General features: G+C 41.0%; 3 protein-coding genes across 6 annotated transcripts in view; 2 read left to right on the top strand and 1 right to left on the bottom strand.

The window, feature by feature from the left end:
• LOC129147399 (leucine-rich repeat-containing protein 37B-like) overlaps positions 1-18193 on the bottom strand; it is an 83385-nt gene that overhangs the window by 53140 nt on the left and 12052 nt on the right. For all 4 annotated transcript variants that reach the window (XM_054709365.1, XM_054709368.1, XM_054709367.1 and 1 more), the window contains exons 2-3: positions 10232-10308; positions 9941-10068 (exon numbers count right to left, since the gene is read on the bottom strand). In XM_054709365.1, the coding sequence (XP_054565340.1) occupies positions 9941-9951 (11 nt within the window). In that variant the 5' untranslated portion in view covers positions 9952-10068; positions 10232-10308. The remainder of the gene's footprint in view (positions 1-9940; positions 10069-10231; positions 10309-18193) is intronic.
• The window catches only part of LOC129147400 (C-C motif chemokine 15-like), an 83543-nt gene continuing 77881 nt past the window's right edge, over positions 12532-18193 (top strand). The window contains exon 1 of the mRNA XM_054709369.1: positions 12532-12578. Within this exon, the coding sequence (XP_054565344.1) occupies positions 12547-12578 (32 nt within the window). The 5' untranslated portion in view covers positions 12532-12546. The remainder of the gene's footprint in view (positions 12579-18193) is intronic.
• On the top strand, positions 13314-16606 carry LOC114229605 (C-C motif chemokine 15-like). The gene is made up of 4 exons (XM_028138705.2): positions 13314-13490; positions 15066-15113; positions 15801-15912; positions 16314-16606. Exons 1-4 carry the CDS (start codon positions 13394-13396, stop codon positions 16435-16437), a joined length of 381 nt encoding a protein of 126 aa, XP_027994506.2. The 5' UTR covers positions 13314-13393; the 3' UTR covers positions 16438-16606.

Genomic DNA, 18193 nt, shown 5'->3' with positions numbered 1-18193 from the left:
TTTATTTTAAATTTATGTATGCTATTTTATGGTTCTAATTCCTTTTTTATTTTGAATTGTGTTATTGACTAAATGTTCTGGGAGATCACATGGCCCCCTCTTACTTCCCTTTATTATTATTTTTTCTTCAGCCACACAGGGTATTTCATTGGCTGCAATGAGCTGAGTCTAAGCAGACACTAAGAAATTCATCAAACCAGCAATATTTATTGACTATGAGTACCCAGTTCTGGTTTCTGGGTTTGGAAAGAGTAGTTTTCCTTCTTCTTCCCGCCCTCTATCCTGGATCGCTCCCTTCAAATTTTATTAAATACTAAATTTGAGAAGTGTTAATATTAGAGAGGGTGTGGAACAATTGATACATATATTCTGCTGCTGGGAATGTGAATTAGTCCTATCACTTTGGAAAAGACTGATGTCATCTGTACAGTAAAGATAAGCATAGCCAACCTTCTCCTACATACATCCTGCAGATACCATTGTAAATGTATGCCAGTAATCATTCATAAGAATGCTCATAGCAGCCCTGCTGGTATTAGCAAGCATAAAAGGGGGCAAATTAAAAATAAATTGTGGGATAGTCATACCCTGAAATATCAGCAGGAGTAAAAGCGAACATACTACAGCTACACCCAGTAACATGGGTGAATCTCAGAAGCATAATCAAGAGTGCAGTGTAAACAACATTAGGGAGAGAGATGGCTCAGAGGAAGAAGGGAAAGGGGACAGAATTATAGAGGGGTATATGGGTGGAGAACGCAGGGATGCCTGTCATATTGTTAGCCTTTATTCTCAATCTACATTTTATGTCTATTCAATATTAAATTAAAATAATTATAAAACTATAAAAATCAAGTTATAGAAAAGAACATTTTAAACTGTATATGTATATAATACCTATAATGATTACTAGTATATAGAGAAAACTGCCCAGAAAAGTGTGCACCAAAATAGTAATAGTAGTAAAAGTGAGTTTTTTCCTATTTTGTTTTTCTTCAAAATTCTAGAAATAGCATGCACCATTTTGCTTTAAAAATATTTTAAATTACATATAAATTTATAATGAAATAAAAATGTTCATAGTATAACAAACCATGGGCTATAATTTTTTTTTAATTTGGAGAGGTGTTGGTATGATCTCATCTAGGGATAAAAAACACAAAGATAAATATAAAACTATTGAAAACCAAGATGGTGGCATAAGGTAAACACCTGTATGTGCTGCCTCTCACAACCACACCAAAACTACAACTAAAAGACAAAACGTCTATCACCCAGAACCATGGAAAAGCTGGCTGAGTAGAAGTTCTACAACTAGAAAGAAGATAAAAGAGCATTGAGACGTGCACAAGTGCAGAAAAGCTGAGGTACGAAGGCACGAATCGGGCTGGTGGCTGGCAACTGGGTGCACTGTTTTTTTCAACCCGAAGGGAGACACAAGCTCCCGATTACTCTGAACTCCAGCTTCCGGAGAGACTCTGGGGACCCAGACTCCTACGTGGAGAAGCTGGACTGTCTGCCATTGGGTCGGAAAGTGAGGGGGGCTTTCTTGCAGAGGTGTGTGTAGGAATCATTGTTTACTGCACTGGGGCACGGGACGCAAGGTACACGGAAACTCGGAGATGCAGAGACGGCCATCGCTGTTTGCCGTGCCCTAGCCTAGTGATTCCCTGAGACCCCGCCCTGCCCAATTTACAAACCCACCCAAGTTCTGCGCAGTGGCTTTTGCATATAAATGGCCTGCCCTATCGCAGCTTAACCTAACAAACTGCAGCACTGGTCAGACAGTTCCAAAACCTCCAAACCCCAAGCAAAGAAGAGGAACCTGCAGATCTCACTGTAGCTCCTGCTGGGTGGCCTCAGACAGTAGTTGACCTGTACCCCATTGGAGATTCAGAAGCCAGACTACCTAGTAGTCAGTGTGAGACTACACCAGACGTCAACTCCTCACATCCATAAGTGACACATTCAAGAGGCAGACTCAGTGAGCACCAAAGTCCCACTGAAACAAGTCCTGCCCCATAAGGGTGTCTCAAGCACAGCAATTCTTCCATTATAGACACAGTGGGTCCTCACAGCCAATTGGCCTGGAGGTCAATTCCTCCCAGTGTACCAACAGCAATCAAGGCTTAACTACAATAAGACTTTGCACTCAGCTCACAAATGGGTGCACCAAGAGTGTTCACCTCAGGTGATAGGGGAGGCTGAACCATTGGGCCCTATAGGTCACCTACCACAGAAAACCACCCAATCAACACAGGAAAGCAGCCAAAATGTGGAGACAAAGAAACATGTCACGAATGAAAGAAATGGAGGAAAGCAAACTACTATTTATAAGGTTACTATTTATAAGGTTACTCAAGAATCTTCTAAAAACCTCTGAGGAACAGTGAGACCTTTAAAGATCTTAATGAGAATGCCAAAAAAATGGAAAAGGATTAGTCAGAAATTAAGTATATACTGTCTGAAATAAAGAATATACAGAAATTCAACAGTAGACCAAAGGATCCCAAGAATCAAACCAAAGATTTGAAATATGAGGAAACAAAAAACACCCAACCAGAAAAACCAAAAGAAAAAAGAATCCAAAAATATAAAGGTAGTGTAAGGAGCCTCTGGGCAACTTCAAGCGTACCAACATTCAAATTATTCAGGTGCCAGAAGAAGAGAGAGAGCAAAATATTGAAAACCTATTAGAAGAAATAATGACAGAAAACTTTCCCTACCTGGTGAAAGAAATAGACTTACAAGTCCAGGAAGTGCAGAGAACCCCAAACAAGAAGAATCCAAAAAGAACCACACCAAGACACATCATAATTAAAATGCCAAGGGCAAAGGACAAAGAGAGAATCTTGAAAGCAGCAAGAGAAAAACAGTTAGTTATCTACAAGGGAGTACCCATACAACTGTCAGCTGATTTCTCAAGAGAAACTATGCAGACCAGACAGAAGTGGCAAGAAATATTCAAAGTGATGAATAGCAAGAACCTACAACCAAGATTACTCTACCCAGCAAAGCTATCGTTTAGAATTGAAGGTCAGATAAAGAGCTTCACATACAAGAAAAAGCTAAAAGAGTTCATCACCACCAAACCAGGATTATATGAAATGCTGAAGGGTATTCTTTAAGAGGAAGAAGAAGAAAAAGGTAAAGATAAAAATTATGAACAACAAAATGACAACAAATGCATGCCTATCAACAAGTGAATCTAAAAATCAAGTGAATAAAAAATCTGATGAACAGAATAAACTGATGAGTATAATAGAATCAGGGGCATAGAAAGGGAGTGGACTGACAATTCTCAGGGGGAAGAGGGGTGTGAGGGGTGCAGGAAGAGATTGGACAAAAATCTTACACCTATGGATGAAGTCAGTGATGGGGGGTAAGGGCATGGGGTGGGGTGGGGAATCAGGTGGAGGGGATCTATGGGGGGGGGGGGGAAAAGAGGAACATCTGTAATAATCTGAACAATAACAATTTATTTTAAAAATATGTAAAACTATTACTGTGGATAAAAGGGGATCTCTGTTTACTTCCTTTTGCTTAAGTATTTCTGAATTTCTTCACAGTGTTGCTTTAAAAAAATATATATATATATATATATATATATATATATATATATATATTGATTTCAGATTGGAAGGGAGAAAGAGAAAGAGATAGGAACATCAATGATGAAAGAATCATTGATTGGCTGCCTTCTACACACTCCCCACTGGGGATCGAACCCACAACCCTGGCATGTGCCCTGACCAGGAATTGAACCATGACCTCTTGGTTCACAGGTTTACACTCAACCACTGAGACACACTGACTGGGCTCCACAGTGTTGCTTTTAAAATAATGAATCATAATGAAAGCTTTTGCTTTGTCTTGTTTTGTTTTAAGAAGGAAGTGCCAAAGGCTCAATGCTTGCTTAAATTCATAGAAGACCCAATGCATCTTGTTCTTGGCTACATCTCTTATACATGGACAGTCCTTAGCTCATAGTATGCATTCAATAATTATTTATAGAATAAATGAATGAGTAAATGAGTGAGTTCATGAATGAACATAGTGTTAACTGAAGAGGTGGAAGAACACTTGGGTCTCCAGTTTATAATTGGACCTTCTCCATCCATTATAGTCTAGATAGGGCATAATTCCCATAATTAAGAAGAAAATGAAGCCTAACGTGGAAAGGAAGATTTTATGGCATCTCATTCCTTGCTTGAATGAAGTCCTTTCTAGCAGCTGAGACATCATACAGTTAGAGACTGATAATCGTGGATTATTGGAAGGCAGAGAAGTTATAGAATATTGAAGACAAGCACACAGCAACCAGCTTTCCAAAAAAGGAGGGTGAAAGAAGACAGAGTCCATAAACTTAAGAGTGGTCAGATTCTCTACCTATGCAATTCTTGGCAAGAAACCTTTGTTGGCACTTTAAAAAGGAAGTATTCATGCAAGTCAGCATGGGTGCAACTAGGGTGAGTCAGGCTGGATGGACCCCTTCCCTCTCTGGCAGCACGAACATCTAGGAAGGGTGGGGTGGAAAGAGCTATAGACAAAATATCTGATCTTCAGCACTACACTAAAGTACCTTGGGATCAAACAGGAAAGAGTAAAATTCAGGAAAGTGATGTACAATCTATGGTGAATCAGCATCATTGTTGTATGGGCCAGTGTGCAAAAACAAAAACAAACTTTGAGCCTTAATCTTCCCCATGTTCCCCTCCCCGACTCCAGTCCTTCTTCTTTGAATTGGCAAAGTAGAGTCAGTCAAGCAAGACTGAAGCTGCAGAAGGATAGATGTTGCCTACCAAAGACCAAAGCTTGAAAGACAGATGACTCAGTGTTCTCAGTAGCTTTGAAAGACCCAAACAATGGTACGAGTCAGCTTCTTCCATCCTCTTGCCCATGTGTGTCTCCTGCATCCTCACATCCGATGTACTGTTAGCCAAGGAGACAAAGGCCACTGACCGCCACTCTCCCCCTCCTGTACACACACAGTAGCCCACAGTCTGTAGAGAGGAGAAAGACAGTCACCAGAGGCATCCATCTAAGTGTCAATTTCTCTCCCTAAGTATGCTCTCAATTTGTTGAGAGAAAGAAGGCAGTTCAGGCCCTCTCCTAGGGGAGGGAGAGTGAAGTCTAAGGGGGAAGGAATCCATGGTCTTTTCTTGCCTGTTTTCCCTTAAACCAACTGATAAGTGTTCTTATTACATCCACCCACCTACTCTCAAGGATGTAGCTACCCAGGTCCACTGAAATATGAGCCATATTAGCTTGCTTTGTCACTTCCTGCAGAACCCATGTGAATGAGATGGCTGTGAAATGCGATGCAGTGTTAAGTCACCAGAACCGAAGAACCTGGACAATGGACCTCATCTCTATCACTCTCACCCTCACTTCTTTCTCTCTAGGAGCCCACTCTTCTGTCTGTTCCTTAAATATATCAAGCCCATTCCCACCTCCAGGTCTTTGCCCTTGCTGTTTCCTCTATCCAGATACATTTCCCCCTAATCTGTGTGAGTCTGGCTCCTTCTCAACAAGCAGGTTCTAGATGAAATGATACCCCCTCCCAATGGGCTCCCCTATCCAGCTTATTATGCAACTTCCACCCAACCTTCAGGCATTCTCTATCATATTATACTAGAGGCCCGTTGCACAAAGATTCATGCAATAGGCCTTCCTTTCCCTGGATGCTGGCACCGGATTTCCTCCGGCACCCAGGACCCAGGCCTTCGCTCTAGACCCTGCCTTCTGTCTTCACTCTGGCTGGAGCACTGCTCCTGTAGCTCCCTCTACCCCCCACTCTCCCCCTCATAGCAGGCGTCCCACCCCGCCCTGGCTGCTCTGCACCTGCATGAGTGCTGCCCAGAGGCCTGGAACGGCTGAGGGGCAGGGCCACCACCATTTTTGTTGGGTTAATTTGCACACTCACTCCTGATTGGCTGGTGGGCATCGCGAAGTTGCAGTCAATTTGCATGTTTCTCTTTTATTAGTGTGTATATATGGTTTATTTTCTTCCTAGCTTTTAACTCCATCTTCTACTACCTTGTCTGTCTGCCCCACTATATGTTCAGCATCTAAAGAGCAGGGATCTTGCTTTTCTTGTCTGTCTCTGTAACCACAGGGCCCAGAAAGTGCCTGTCATAGAGTATAAACTCAATAAACTTCCTTGAATATGGACACAAGGAAGATTTCACTCACTTAGATCATTTACATTACATATTCCTTTCAATAATCAGGTATAACTTTAAAAGCTTAATTATATTATTCAAATGTTCCCATAGCATCATAAGTGGTGGATTTCAGGACTAAAAACAATCTATGCTAGCTCAAAAGTTCCTGCTCTTTGGGGTTTAAATTATTCTTTTTAATAAAAGCATATTTTCTTTACAAACAAACTTACTTGAAACCCCACAATATAAAACTAAAAAAAAACACAGTTGCTGAAAACAAAATCACAATGAAATACCACCTCATGCCCATTACTATAGCTATTACCAAAATAACAAGTGTTGGCAAGGATGTGGAGAAATTGGAACTCTTGTGCACTGTTCATGAAAATATAAAATGGTATACAGCTGCTGCGTAAAGCAGTATGAAAATTAAAAATAGATTTACCATGTGATCCAGCAATTCCACTTTTGAAAACAGGATCTCAAAGAAATATTTGTACATTCCTGTTCATAGCAGCCTTACTGACAATAGCTCAAATGTGGAAGCAACCGAAGTGTCCATCAACAGATGAATGGATACGTAAAAAAGACATATATATACAATGAAATATTATTCAATCTTAAAAAGTAAAAGAATTATGACATATGCTACAAAATGGACAACGCTGAGGACATTATGCTAAGTGAAATAAGTCAGTCACCAAAAGATAAATACTGTATGATTCCACTTATATATGAGGTACCTAGAATAGTCAATTTCATGGAGACAGAAAGTAAAATGGTATTTCTAATGGCTGGGAGGAGTGGGGAATGGGGAGTTATGTTTAATGGGTACAGTGTTTTAGTTTGCAAGATGAAAAAAGTTCTGTGATGGATGAAGGTGATGATTATACAATATATGAATGTACTTAATATCAATGAACTGTACACTTAAAAAATAATTACAGTGGTTGCCTGGCCAGAGTTGCTCAGTGGTTGAATGTTGACTCATGGACCAGGAGGTCACCAGGTAGATTCCCATTCACGGCACATGCCCAGGCTTGGGCTCAATCCCCAGTGTGGGGTGTACAGGAGGCAGCTGATCAATGATTCTCTCTCATCATTGATGTTTCTATCTCTCTCTCCCTCTCCCTTCCTCTCTGATATCAATAAAAAAATTTTTTTTGAATAAAAACACTGATAAATGAGGTAACAAATTTAAAAGTGAAATGAATACTTAATATTGCATAACCAGAGGGCAGGAGAGGTAGAGAAGCATTTCCCCTTGAGGCATGAACTGTGTTTGTCACAAGAGTGAATGTTTAGAGTTACAGGTCATATGGGCCAGCCCTGAGTACCACATCCCAAGAGACATAGGTGCTTTCGTGTTCCCTGATAAATTGGTTTCGTATGTGTTTGTGATATGAAGAGTCCTCCAGAGCATGAGGTCTAGGTCAGAGTCCCCTCCTGCCTGGGTCTCAAAGTAGTAGCAATCCCGGTGCTTTGAAAGTTGGGATGTGTTAAGCAAATGATACCTCTTGTCAATCACCAGGAACAGCAATCCCAGAATGTCAACCTTATGCATGGTGTGTAGGTGTAAAGAGTAGCCATGAAACACTCACCTATAGGCCCTGGCCTGTGAGGCTCAGTTGGTGGGTATTATCCCATGCACCGAAAAGTAACTGGTTCCAGCCCCAAAGCCACTCTTTTGTGGCCGGGAAAGTGTGGAAAGATTGCATGCACCAGATAGCCCTTTGCAACAGGTCGTGCAGCTGGTTTAAGAGAGAACCAAAACGTTACTTCTACTTTGTCGAGGACAACAAACAGAGCTCAAAGGACTTTCTTTAGTCACCATGCATCTCTCAGATGAAGTCAGGCACCTGAGATGGTTTCCTTTGGAAACTCAAGGAAGTTTGCAGGGAAGATTCGCAATGTCAGGGCTCTTTCCTCAGAAAAGACCTATAAATGGAACAGCTATTCTAAGATTTCATGACCTGCCCAGGATACAAACACATGACAAATGGACTGATAAGAAAGGAGGGAGAGGGAAGGTTGAAGTAACAGCAGAAAATTTCCATATAGACTAATTGCAGGACTGAGAAAGAAGGGGGATGACCCCATGAAGGAATATTTTAGTTCAGATATACTGACCCTTGCCCTCCTCTTCCCCTGAAATAGTAGAGTAGCTCAGCTTATACTAGACAAACATGTTATGCAAGCACACATCACAGGATGTGGTAAGAGTAGCATTTACAGACAGAGATGACAGGATATTTGGTATTTCTGTAAGGGAAGAAACTATGGGATGTTCTAGGCACTATTATGAAATAATTATAGTAAGCACCTCATACAGTAAACACTTCACCTGAGAGATGATGCCCACAGGGCCCCAAGTTTATGCCGACCTAAGTAACAAATAAAGCTGATCTGATTCTTAAGTCACCAGTGAGGGTGGTGGGAGGGAGGTATAAAGACTCAGGAAGTACACAAAAAACACTTACAAAATGTTTTCTACATTGGGGAAGTCAATAAATGGCAGAAAGCATATTGTGAAATCAGACATTTGTTCCTTCATTTTTTCTTTCACTGAACAAGCAAGTATTCAGTGCTGTGTCAGATACCTCTGTACACCACTTCCATTCTATCAGCCCCATCTCTTACTCTGGCCGTCACCTCAGCAAGTTCTGCACAGACTTTGTCCAGCCCCATGTAGATATCATCTGACGGCACTTTACTTTGGCCATCATGCATACCCCTCTTTTCCTGTATCAGAGATTCTCTGATGCTGAGATATTGAAAGCCTACAGGAATCGCTCAATACTTGGGCATGTGCAACCTGGAAGTACTGAATAAGCACTCATGACTAAAGTGGAGGGCATTACAGCAAACAAGAAAATCTGTGACTTCTCCTGTCAGCCAGCCTCGCCCCTCAGCCACAACAGTGCTAAATGCAATGAGCCTGTGCACAGAGACACTTCGGTGACAAGGATGGAGGCTACACATGGTCCCAACAGCATGGGATTTCTCTCATCAAGGCCAACTGAACTATTGCCACTACTGAATGTCTAACCTTCCAACAGCAGAGATGTCAACTCTCAAAATGGCACCTACCATCAAGGAGAGACATGTTGAGTAACTTGGACCCTTGGAAGAGAGAACAATCCAACCTCAGTGCCTTTTCCAGCTGGTAAGATTTACAGATAGTATGGTATTTGCACAACACTGCCTCAGGCAAAATGTTCCATTTTATAGCAAATGATATGAGTCAGTGGGCATATGGGATCCACTGGTATTATTATGTACTTAATCACCCAGAAGCAGCCAGACCAATAAAATGATGTGGTATTAATAATTTAGTTAAGAGGACAACAAACTTCAGGATTGAGACGCTCCACAACGCAGTATATGCACTAAACTAAAAGCCGATAGATGATGCCATGTCCCCAGTAACTAGGACATATAGGAACCAAGGAATAAATGTAGGATTGGCCCCTCTCTCCATGATTCCCCTTGATCTATTTGTGGTTCCCATCCTTGCAACACTAGGGTTTGCTGGATTAAATTGGATTAGGCTCTGCTGGTTCCTGGGAAGGATGGGGACAATGATGATGCACTAGTATAGGGTTCCACTTAACCTGAAAGAACTAATAAAAACATCTGAAGGAGGCTTTCTAATGGATTTGACAAAACAAATGCACAAACATATTGGAGGGGAAGCAAACATATTTTCTCTGTCCCCAAACATATTGGAGGGATGGACTGTATCATTCATATCTTTTGACCCTACCCCTTACCTCAGCCACATGCTCCGTCATCACTTTTTTAGATTTACATAAGCTTCATGCAGGTGTCCTGCTTCAGCCTGTACTTCAAAACTCTAACTTCCTGCCTGGGGCTTCTCTGATCCTGTGATGTGGAACACCTGCAAGAACACAACACTCATGCATGAGCAAAGCAGAAGTGTGAGGAAATTATACCTGTGATCCACCACTGGCCAATGAAGGGTTGTTCCCATCATCTATTGCTGTGTAACCAACCACCCAAAACTTAATGGTATAAAATAACAACTATTTTATTCTACTCACAAATTCTATGAGTCAGAAATCCATACAGGGAACAGTAGGGATGGCCTGTCTCTGCTCCATGATGTCTGGGGTCTCACCTGGGAAAACACAGGTGACAAGGAGTGACTCCAAATGGATGGGGAATCACCTAGAACAGTGCTGTCCAATATAAATATAATGCAGTCATATATGTAATTTTGAATTTCCTCATAGCCACATTAAAAAACTAAAAAGAAACAAATAAAATTAATTTTAAAAATATATTTCCTCTAACACAATATATCCAAAATATTATCATTTCTGCATGTATTCAATATAAAAAAAGAGACATGTTAACAGTTTTTGGGGGGGTTGGGAGAAGTACTAAATCTTTGAAACCCAGGATGTAGTTTGTGCTTTCAGAGTATCTTCATTTAGATTAGCCCCATTTATTTTTTTTCTATTTTAAGTATACTTTTTATTTTGAATTAATTGTAGATTCACATTCAGTTGTAAGAAATAAAAATAGACATGACACCAAGAGCACAGACAACTGAAGCAAAAATAAACACACGAGACTACATCAAACTTAAATCTTTGTACCTCAAAGGGCACAGTCAACAGAGTGACAAGGCAACCAGTGGAATGGGGAAAATTTACAAATCATCTATCTGGTTGTTCTTTTTTGGGAGTGTCTATTTTCTGTTATTCATACTGGGTTATTTCTATTGTTCTGTTTCTATTTTCTCTGTCCCCAAGCATTGAGCTTTTTATTTTGGTTATTATATTTTCTATGATTTCCATTTAGTTCTTCTTTATATCTTCTACTTCTCACTTTCTATTTCTTTAATGAGGCTTTCTATTTTTTCATTTGTTTCAAGAGTTAGACTAGCCCCATTTAAAGTGCTCATTAACACATGTGGCCAATATTTGTTATATCAAGCAGTACTACAGTTCTAGAGGCTTCCTCACTCCTCTGCCTAGAACCTAGGCTGGGATGACCTTTTTCTAAAGGTTACGCTCATGTGGGACTGTCTTATCAGAATACCTGCATGTAATTTGGGCTTCCTCACAGCATGGCAGTCTCAAGCTAGTCAGTCTTCTGACATGGTAGCTCAGAGTCCCAAGAGTGAGTGACTATTCCAGTGGTGAAGGTTGAAGCTCCATGGCTTTTCCCAACCTAGCCTCAGCTGTCACATGAGTGAACAATAGTCACTAGCCCTCTCTGTTTCAAAAGAAGAGAATATAGACCCCACTGCTTGATGAGAAGGGAGAGGGTCAAAGTGGCCACATTTCTAAATGCCATACAGATGAAAACCAAGAGATAAATGCTTCCCCTTTGTTTCCACAGGCAAAATATTCTGAGATGCATTCATAAGGCTCTTCAAAAATCTCAATAGAATCAAGCACTAATCTCCACAACTGGTTGAGTCCCTCACTCCTGCTCCTAGGAATACTCCCCAGTTTATCTAGTGCTCATGCTCTTCTTTCAGGGGAACCTAGACTAAGACCGTACCATATGCTAGTCACCAGGGAAATCACAGTAAACAAAGATGCAAAAATCCCTGCTCTCATGGAGTGTATGTTCTAGAAGATACAAATATTAAAAGATTTAGAAGTAATACGTGTAGTATGTTAAGTGTTAAGTACACAGGAAAAAAACAAAGAAATTTGGGCAGGGGGAGATTATAATTTTAGAGGTCCCAGAAAGACTTACTGAAAAGATAACGTTAGAGGAGGTTAGGGGTAAAGTAATAGAGATATTTGAGGGAAGAGTGGTCCAAGCAGAGGGACAGAAATCTGGGTCAGCCTGCATAACTTAAGCAGAGTGAGTGAGGGGGAGTAGTAGGACATGAAAACAGAGAGCCAATAGGGGCCAGATCACATAGGAGCTTTTAATAGAGAGCAAATAGGGATCAGATCACACAGGGGCTTGTAATTTAGTGTAAGAATCGGGCTTTACACTGAATGGAATTAAAAAGCCATTGGAGATCCAGCCATCGTGGCTCAGTGGCGGAGTGTTGACCTATGAACCAGGAAGTCATGGTTCGATTCCCCATCAGGGCACATGCCTGGGTTTCAGGCTCAATCCTGGAGAGCGGGGTGGGGTTTTGGGGGAGGGGGGGTATGCAGGAGGCAGCCAATCAATTATTCTCTTTCATCATTGATGTTTCTATCTCTCACTACCTTTCCTTTCCTCTCTGAAATCAATAAAAACATATATTTTTTAAAAAGTCATTGGAGGGTTTCAAACAGGATTGAATTGATCTAACTTCTTCTTTAAGAAACTCACTATGGTTGCAATGTGCAGAATGAACTAAAGAGGGGCAAGGACAGAATCTCAATGAGAGACAAGGATGGCTTGGACCAGGAGGAGAGAGTGGAGATGGTAAGGAATAATAAGATGCTGGACATATTTTTCAAAGAAAAGCCAACATATTTGTTAATGGATTGGATGTGGGACATGAAACAAAGAGAGGAGTCCAGGGTAAAGATTCTATGTGAGGAGTCCCACAACCAGGTTTACACATTACAGCATTCCTTCTAGGATCACCCCTGATAATAGGCTCTTTGTGCACTTGAAAGCAGTTAATTCCTGAGGGAAAAAACTCTGATTTAGAAGAATAATTAAATCTCCTAAGGAAGGATGTTTAATAAAATATGGTCACTCTTGTTGACTGTAAAGAAAAAGTCAACTAGGTATTCTTTTGCAAAAAAAGAGTTGAGAAAAAGTAAAGGTTGCACTCTAGTATATACATACATGACCTTTACAAAGAGAAAGTAAAAAGAAAGTAGTTCCTTTACAGAGAGGATGGGAAGTTAAGGGGAGAAGCTGTTTTAGACATAGATAGAGCTCAGTAAATTGTTAACATTCTTCCTATAGGATTTTCATAATCCACATAGGATGTGAGAGCTCTTTCCACACGGTCTCCATTCCTGTCTTGGCTAAGGTCCTGGTCACCAATTTTGACACACTTGCCTATATCCATTGGGCTGTCGGGAAAGCCGCAAATCATTATTCCCCCAACTTCTTGTTGCATTCCCAGGCTTGTTCCCTTTTTTAGAAATATCATGTTGCTGATTGTATAGCCAAAGAAGAGCATTCTTCTGCCCTGTGACTTCCTGATCCTCCTCTTATAAATACAAGGAGGGGAAACAAAGAGCCCAGGATCCTCAGGCCAGCGCTGTCTGCACATTGGGGAGATGAAGGTCCCTGCAGCTGCTCTCTCTGTCCTCATCCTTGTTGCTACCCTTGGATCCCCTGCCCATGGATCCCTGGCCCATGAATCCTTGGATGCTGGTGAGTTCAATGAGCCTTCTCACTGGGGACAATTGAACAGTAACTTACAGTTAGGGAGGAAACACAGTGGGACACTCTCCTGCAACATAAGGTGAATTTGGCACTTGTTTAAAAGCAGTAGCAGTAGGTTTAGACCTTTTTCTGCAGCTTTTGGTCCATGGGAGAAACCATATACAGAAGACTTGTCCCACTTGGGGAAACAATTTTCTCCCATTTCATGGCCAGAATTATTTGATACTTTCTCTTAGCTGATATAGAACTATATGTACAAGATCAAAAGAACTGTACTAAAATTATAAATCTGGAGAAAGAAGCATAGAACCCTACGTTAGAACTATTATATACCATGTAGTGTGAAACTATCATTTTGAAGAAGAAATGGGACAAGCTGGCCAAGTGACTCACCTAAGTCCACCTAATCATTCTATTTATTTAAAAAAAAAAAACAAAGATCTAGCACTGTCTATGTACAAGCAGGCACTGCTCTAATTGTCTTATAGATATTAATACATTGAATTATCCTAATAACCCTGAGGAATAAACTATCAGCAACTTACATAGTTTTGCATATTCAATAGTTATTATTCTCACTTTATAAATGAGAAAACTAAGGCACAGAAGCCTTTGATAACTTGCTCAAGATCACAGAGACAATAAGTAGAGACGTTAGGATATGAGCTAGTTAGGAAGCTGTTACAGGGAAACCAGGCCACTTAAGACTTTATTTTCAAGCTCCACACACATCATATCAAGCAACATATCATATGCCTCATTAAGTATAATTCATGGGTAACTATATAAGAAATGAGCTAAAAGTTTAGTTGTGTTTACCTAATTAGCATAATACAGGTCTACAGTCCCTTACCCAAAACATTGGGTCTAGATCAGTGGTTCCCAACGTGGGACACACACCCCACAGGGGGGCAATTTGATTTTTAAGGGGGACAATTTGAGAATGACTTATTAACAGTGAATTTTTTGCATTTCTTTTGGTCTAGGGACCTCATATACAGTATATAAATATATATTGTGACATATTTATGCATTTCAGTACTCTATTATGTTTTGAAACTTTATTTGCTATTTTTTCATATCACTTCATATTATATTTTTAAACAATTTTTTAGTGATTTGTTCCTCAACTGTCCTTTCATTCTTTTATTTTTTTTTCTTTCATGGATGCCATGTTCTCTGGAAGCTTGTTTAGACTAAGTTAATGGCCTTTTAGGCTTCCTCCATGTGAATAGGAGTTCGATTTTTGAATGATAAGAATTATATGTCCCAGTGGGTCATCAGGATTTTAGAGATGCTTAGGTGTGGCATGGCCAAAAAAAAGGTTGAGAACCACTGGTCTAGATATATTTTGGAATGCAGACTCTTTCAGGTTTTACAAAGGTAATATAGCCCTGGCTGTTTTTCTCACTGGTTAGAGCATCTGCCCTCAGACAGAAGGGTCACAGGGTTGATTCCTAGTCTGCGGGAGCGGGTTAGGCTGAGAAATGGGATAGGTGGAGATACTGAGACACTGCTGCCTCCCAGTGATTTCTTTCCTTCTTGTCTGTTTCTCCCAAATAGAATCAAGAATGGTGATGCATCAGTTGAAACCCATAATACACTCTCAAGGTAAATGAGCCTGGCCAGTGTAACCAGTGGTTGAGTGTTGACCCAGGAACCAATAGGTCACTGGTTCAATTCTCGGTCAGGGCACATGCCCAGGTTTCGGCCTCAATCCCCAGTAGGGGCTGTGCAGCCTCTCTCTTATCGATGTTGCTATCTCTCTATCCCTCTTCCTTCCTCTCCTTCTAAAAATCAATGAAAATACTTGTGTTTTTTTAAAGAAGGTAAATGTTTAGTTGTGGCATATATTTAAAAGCAGCTGGAGGGTACAGATCTGCTCAGTGGCTTCATTCACCTTGTTTAGGACACGGGGAAAGAGAAAGGGTGCTGAAGATGGTGAACACCTACAGGGAAGATCAGATTGGGCCATGGGTCCCTCCTCCATAGATGACCTCTCTTCCTCCTGCCTGTCCTGGAGAAGGCTCACCTAGGGGAAAGGGTGCTCTCTGATGCCTCCTGCAAGCATCAAACCCTGCCACTTCTGGGAGAAATGGTCCTGGCCCTGTTGTGTCCTTGGCCTCGGTGCCCTCCGACACAACGCAACCTGGGGAAGTGTGAAGCAAGGACATGCCGGCAAATGCTGTAGAGGAGGAAAACAAGCCCTTTGAGCCCTGTGCCTTCTCACCCTCCCCAGTACTTTGGAGGGAAGGAGGAAAGGAAATAGTCCTTAAAATGCCTTTTCTCTTACTACAGGCTTTCAGCGTCCTGCTGACTGCTGCCCGTCCTATACCTCACGAAAAATCCGATGCGTATTCATGAAAAGTTACTTTATAACGACCAGTGGGTGCTCCCAGCCTGGTGTCATGTAAGTGCCAAGCATACCAGCCATATCTTGGGAGGAGGGCCCTGATGATGGATGGATGCCCATAAAAGTTACATCCTCTGGATCCTTCAAGATCAAGGGAGGCTTGTGTCCTCATTTTTATACTGCAGAGCATCAGATATGAGACGTTCCCATTGAATATGGAAGTTAGGAAAGGAAGGAAAGAGCAGGAGCAGGTCTGCACCAGGAAACTCCCATGAGTCACTAAGGAAGTCTCACAGGCTGAGGGAGCGTCTCAGAGAGGAGACACCCTGAGTTCCTGCAGCAGAGAAAGGAACAAGCTGGGCTGAATGGAGAATCTGAAGGGCCAGGAGGATGCGGCTCCCCATCTTTATTTGCAGAACCCTCCTCAATGTGTAATCTTTCTCCCCTTTATTCCCCAGCTTCATCACCAAAGGTGGGCAGCGTGTCTGTGCCAATCCCAATAATGCGGAAGTTCAGGATTGTGTAATGAACCTGAAGCAGGACCCTGTGGAGAACCTGAGCAGGAGTCATTCAATATACTGAGCAAATTGCTGAGTGATAAGAAGGGATGCTAGGTCCCAGCCACCCATCTCTAGTCTCTCTCAACTCACCTCCTGGGAGCTTCTTGGCCTGAATTATTTTTTGAAAAGCAACAATTACTGTTCTGTTCTGATTATAAAAGCTGTGCATTAAATAATTATATCCAGTTTAACTTCGCTTGAACTTTGAGAGGAAAAAGCAATGCAAGAATTGCTGAGCTTTGGATTTGTGTGTGTGTGTTTTTTTTTTTTTTTTTTTTTCAAAATGAGACATCAGAGTACCATTTTTAAGAAGCTAAAAACGTGACTCATTCAGCCCTGGCCAGCATGGCTCAATGGTTAGAATGTAGGCCCTCACATTGAAGGGTCTTAGTTTTAATTTCCAGTCAAGAGCAGGTACCTGGATTGCAGGTTTGATCCCAGCTCTCATTGGGCACATATGGGAGGCAATGAGTCAATGCGTCTCTCTCACATTGACGTTTCTCTCTCTCTCTCTCTCTCTCTCTCTCTCTCTCTCTCTCTCTCTCTTCCCTCCCCACCTCCTTTCTACTGTCAATGTGAAAAAATAGCGAGTAAGCGAGTAATGATTTTAAAAATTAATAAAAATTTAAAAAACATGACTCATTCAAATTTGACAGATTGCATATATGTCAAAGATGTACTTAACCTTTACAAAACTGATTCTAGTATCATCTGAGGAACAGAGATTTATACAGTTAGTTGGGGTGGCATTCTGAAATTTGATTAACTTAGAGAAAAATAAAGTAATATTCAATATTGCAATATAACTGTAACTTTTGCAAATATATTTTCTACCGACACACACACACACACACACACACACACACACACATTTGCATCTGTGCTGAACAAAAATTTACAAGTTAACATGTAAGTGCACAAAGTTTGCCGCCGGATCAATAGTAAATAGAGGCCCTGACTGGTTTGGCTCAATGGATACAGCGTAGGCCTGCGGACTGAGAGGTCCCAGGTTCGATTCCAGTCAAGGGCATGTACCTTGGTTGCAGGCATATCCCCAGTAGGAGGTGTGCAGGAGGCAGCTGGTTGATGTTTCTCTCTCATTGATGTTTCTAACTCTCTATCCCTCTCCCTTCCTCTCTATAAAAAAAAAATCAATAAAATATATTTTTAAAAAATAGTAAATAGAGCATTAATCAAAAGTTCATTCCTCCCCCACCCCCAGATGAAAGGAGTCCTGGGGTGGGCCTTTTAGACAATTTCCCAATGTAATTGAAAGGCATGCAGCCATCCTGTTGCCTTATTTCCACCTGGAATGTTTTTCCTTTAATAGATGTACTTCCTAAAAGATGTCTTCTTTAAAGTTAAAGGACATTAAGGAAAACATTTCCCGTTGAAGTTAATATCAATTTTACATCCATACCTTTAAGCCCTATACATTTATATTTATAATTAGTAAATTTTGGTCAACGGTCTCATAAAACTCAGGAGAAAGCATTGAATTCTAAACAACAACAAAGCTCTTTTATGCATTTATCAGAAAGGCTGCATAGATTAATGGTTTGAAGTAAATAGATTTTGCTTGAGATTTCTGTTTTATAGGCTTGAAAAACCAAGAGGATATGAGGATCAGTCTCTAGAAAAACAAAAATTACACAGCTAGGGGTACAAAGAGTAGAGTATATGTGTGTGTGTGTGTATGACAGAGAGAGAGAGAGAGAGAGAGAGAGAGAGAGAGAGAGAGAGAGAGAGAGAGAGAGAGACAGCGCAAGCGAGCAGGG

This window comes from Eptesicus fuscus, chromosome 20, assembly GCF_027574615.1.
Source record: "Eptesicus fuscus isolate TK198812 chromosome 20, DD_ASM_mEF_20220401, whole genome shotgun sequence".
Taxonomy (NCBI): Eukaryota; Metazoa; Chordata; class Mammalia; order Chiroptera; family Vespertilionidae; genus Eptesicus; species Eptesicus fuscus.
Note: the sequence above shows the minus strand (reverse complement) of the source record. Positions and strands in the feature narration are given on the sequence as shown.

Bases quoted from the DNA above. Each gene is read 5' to 3' on its own strand.
- LOC114229605 (XM_028138705.2), top strand. From the start codon at position 13,394: ATGAAGGTCCCTGCAGCTGCTCTCTCTGTCCTCATCCTTGTTGCTACC. The intron at 13,491-15,065 runs GTGAGTTCAATG...TCTCCCAAATAG, and splicing joins CCATGAATCCTTGGATGCTG to AATCAAGAATGGTGATGCAT. The intron at 15,913-16,313 runs GTAAGTGCCAAG...TTTATTCCCCAG, and splicing joins TGCTCCCAGCCTGGTGTCAT to CTTCATCACCAAAGGTGGGC.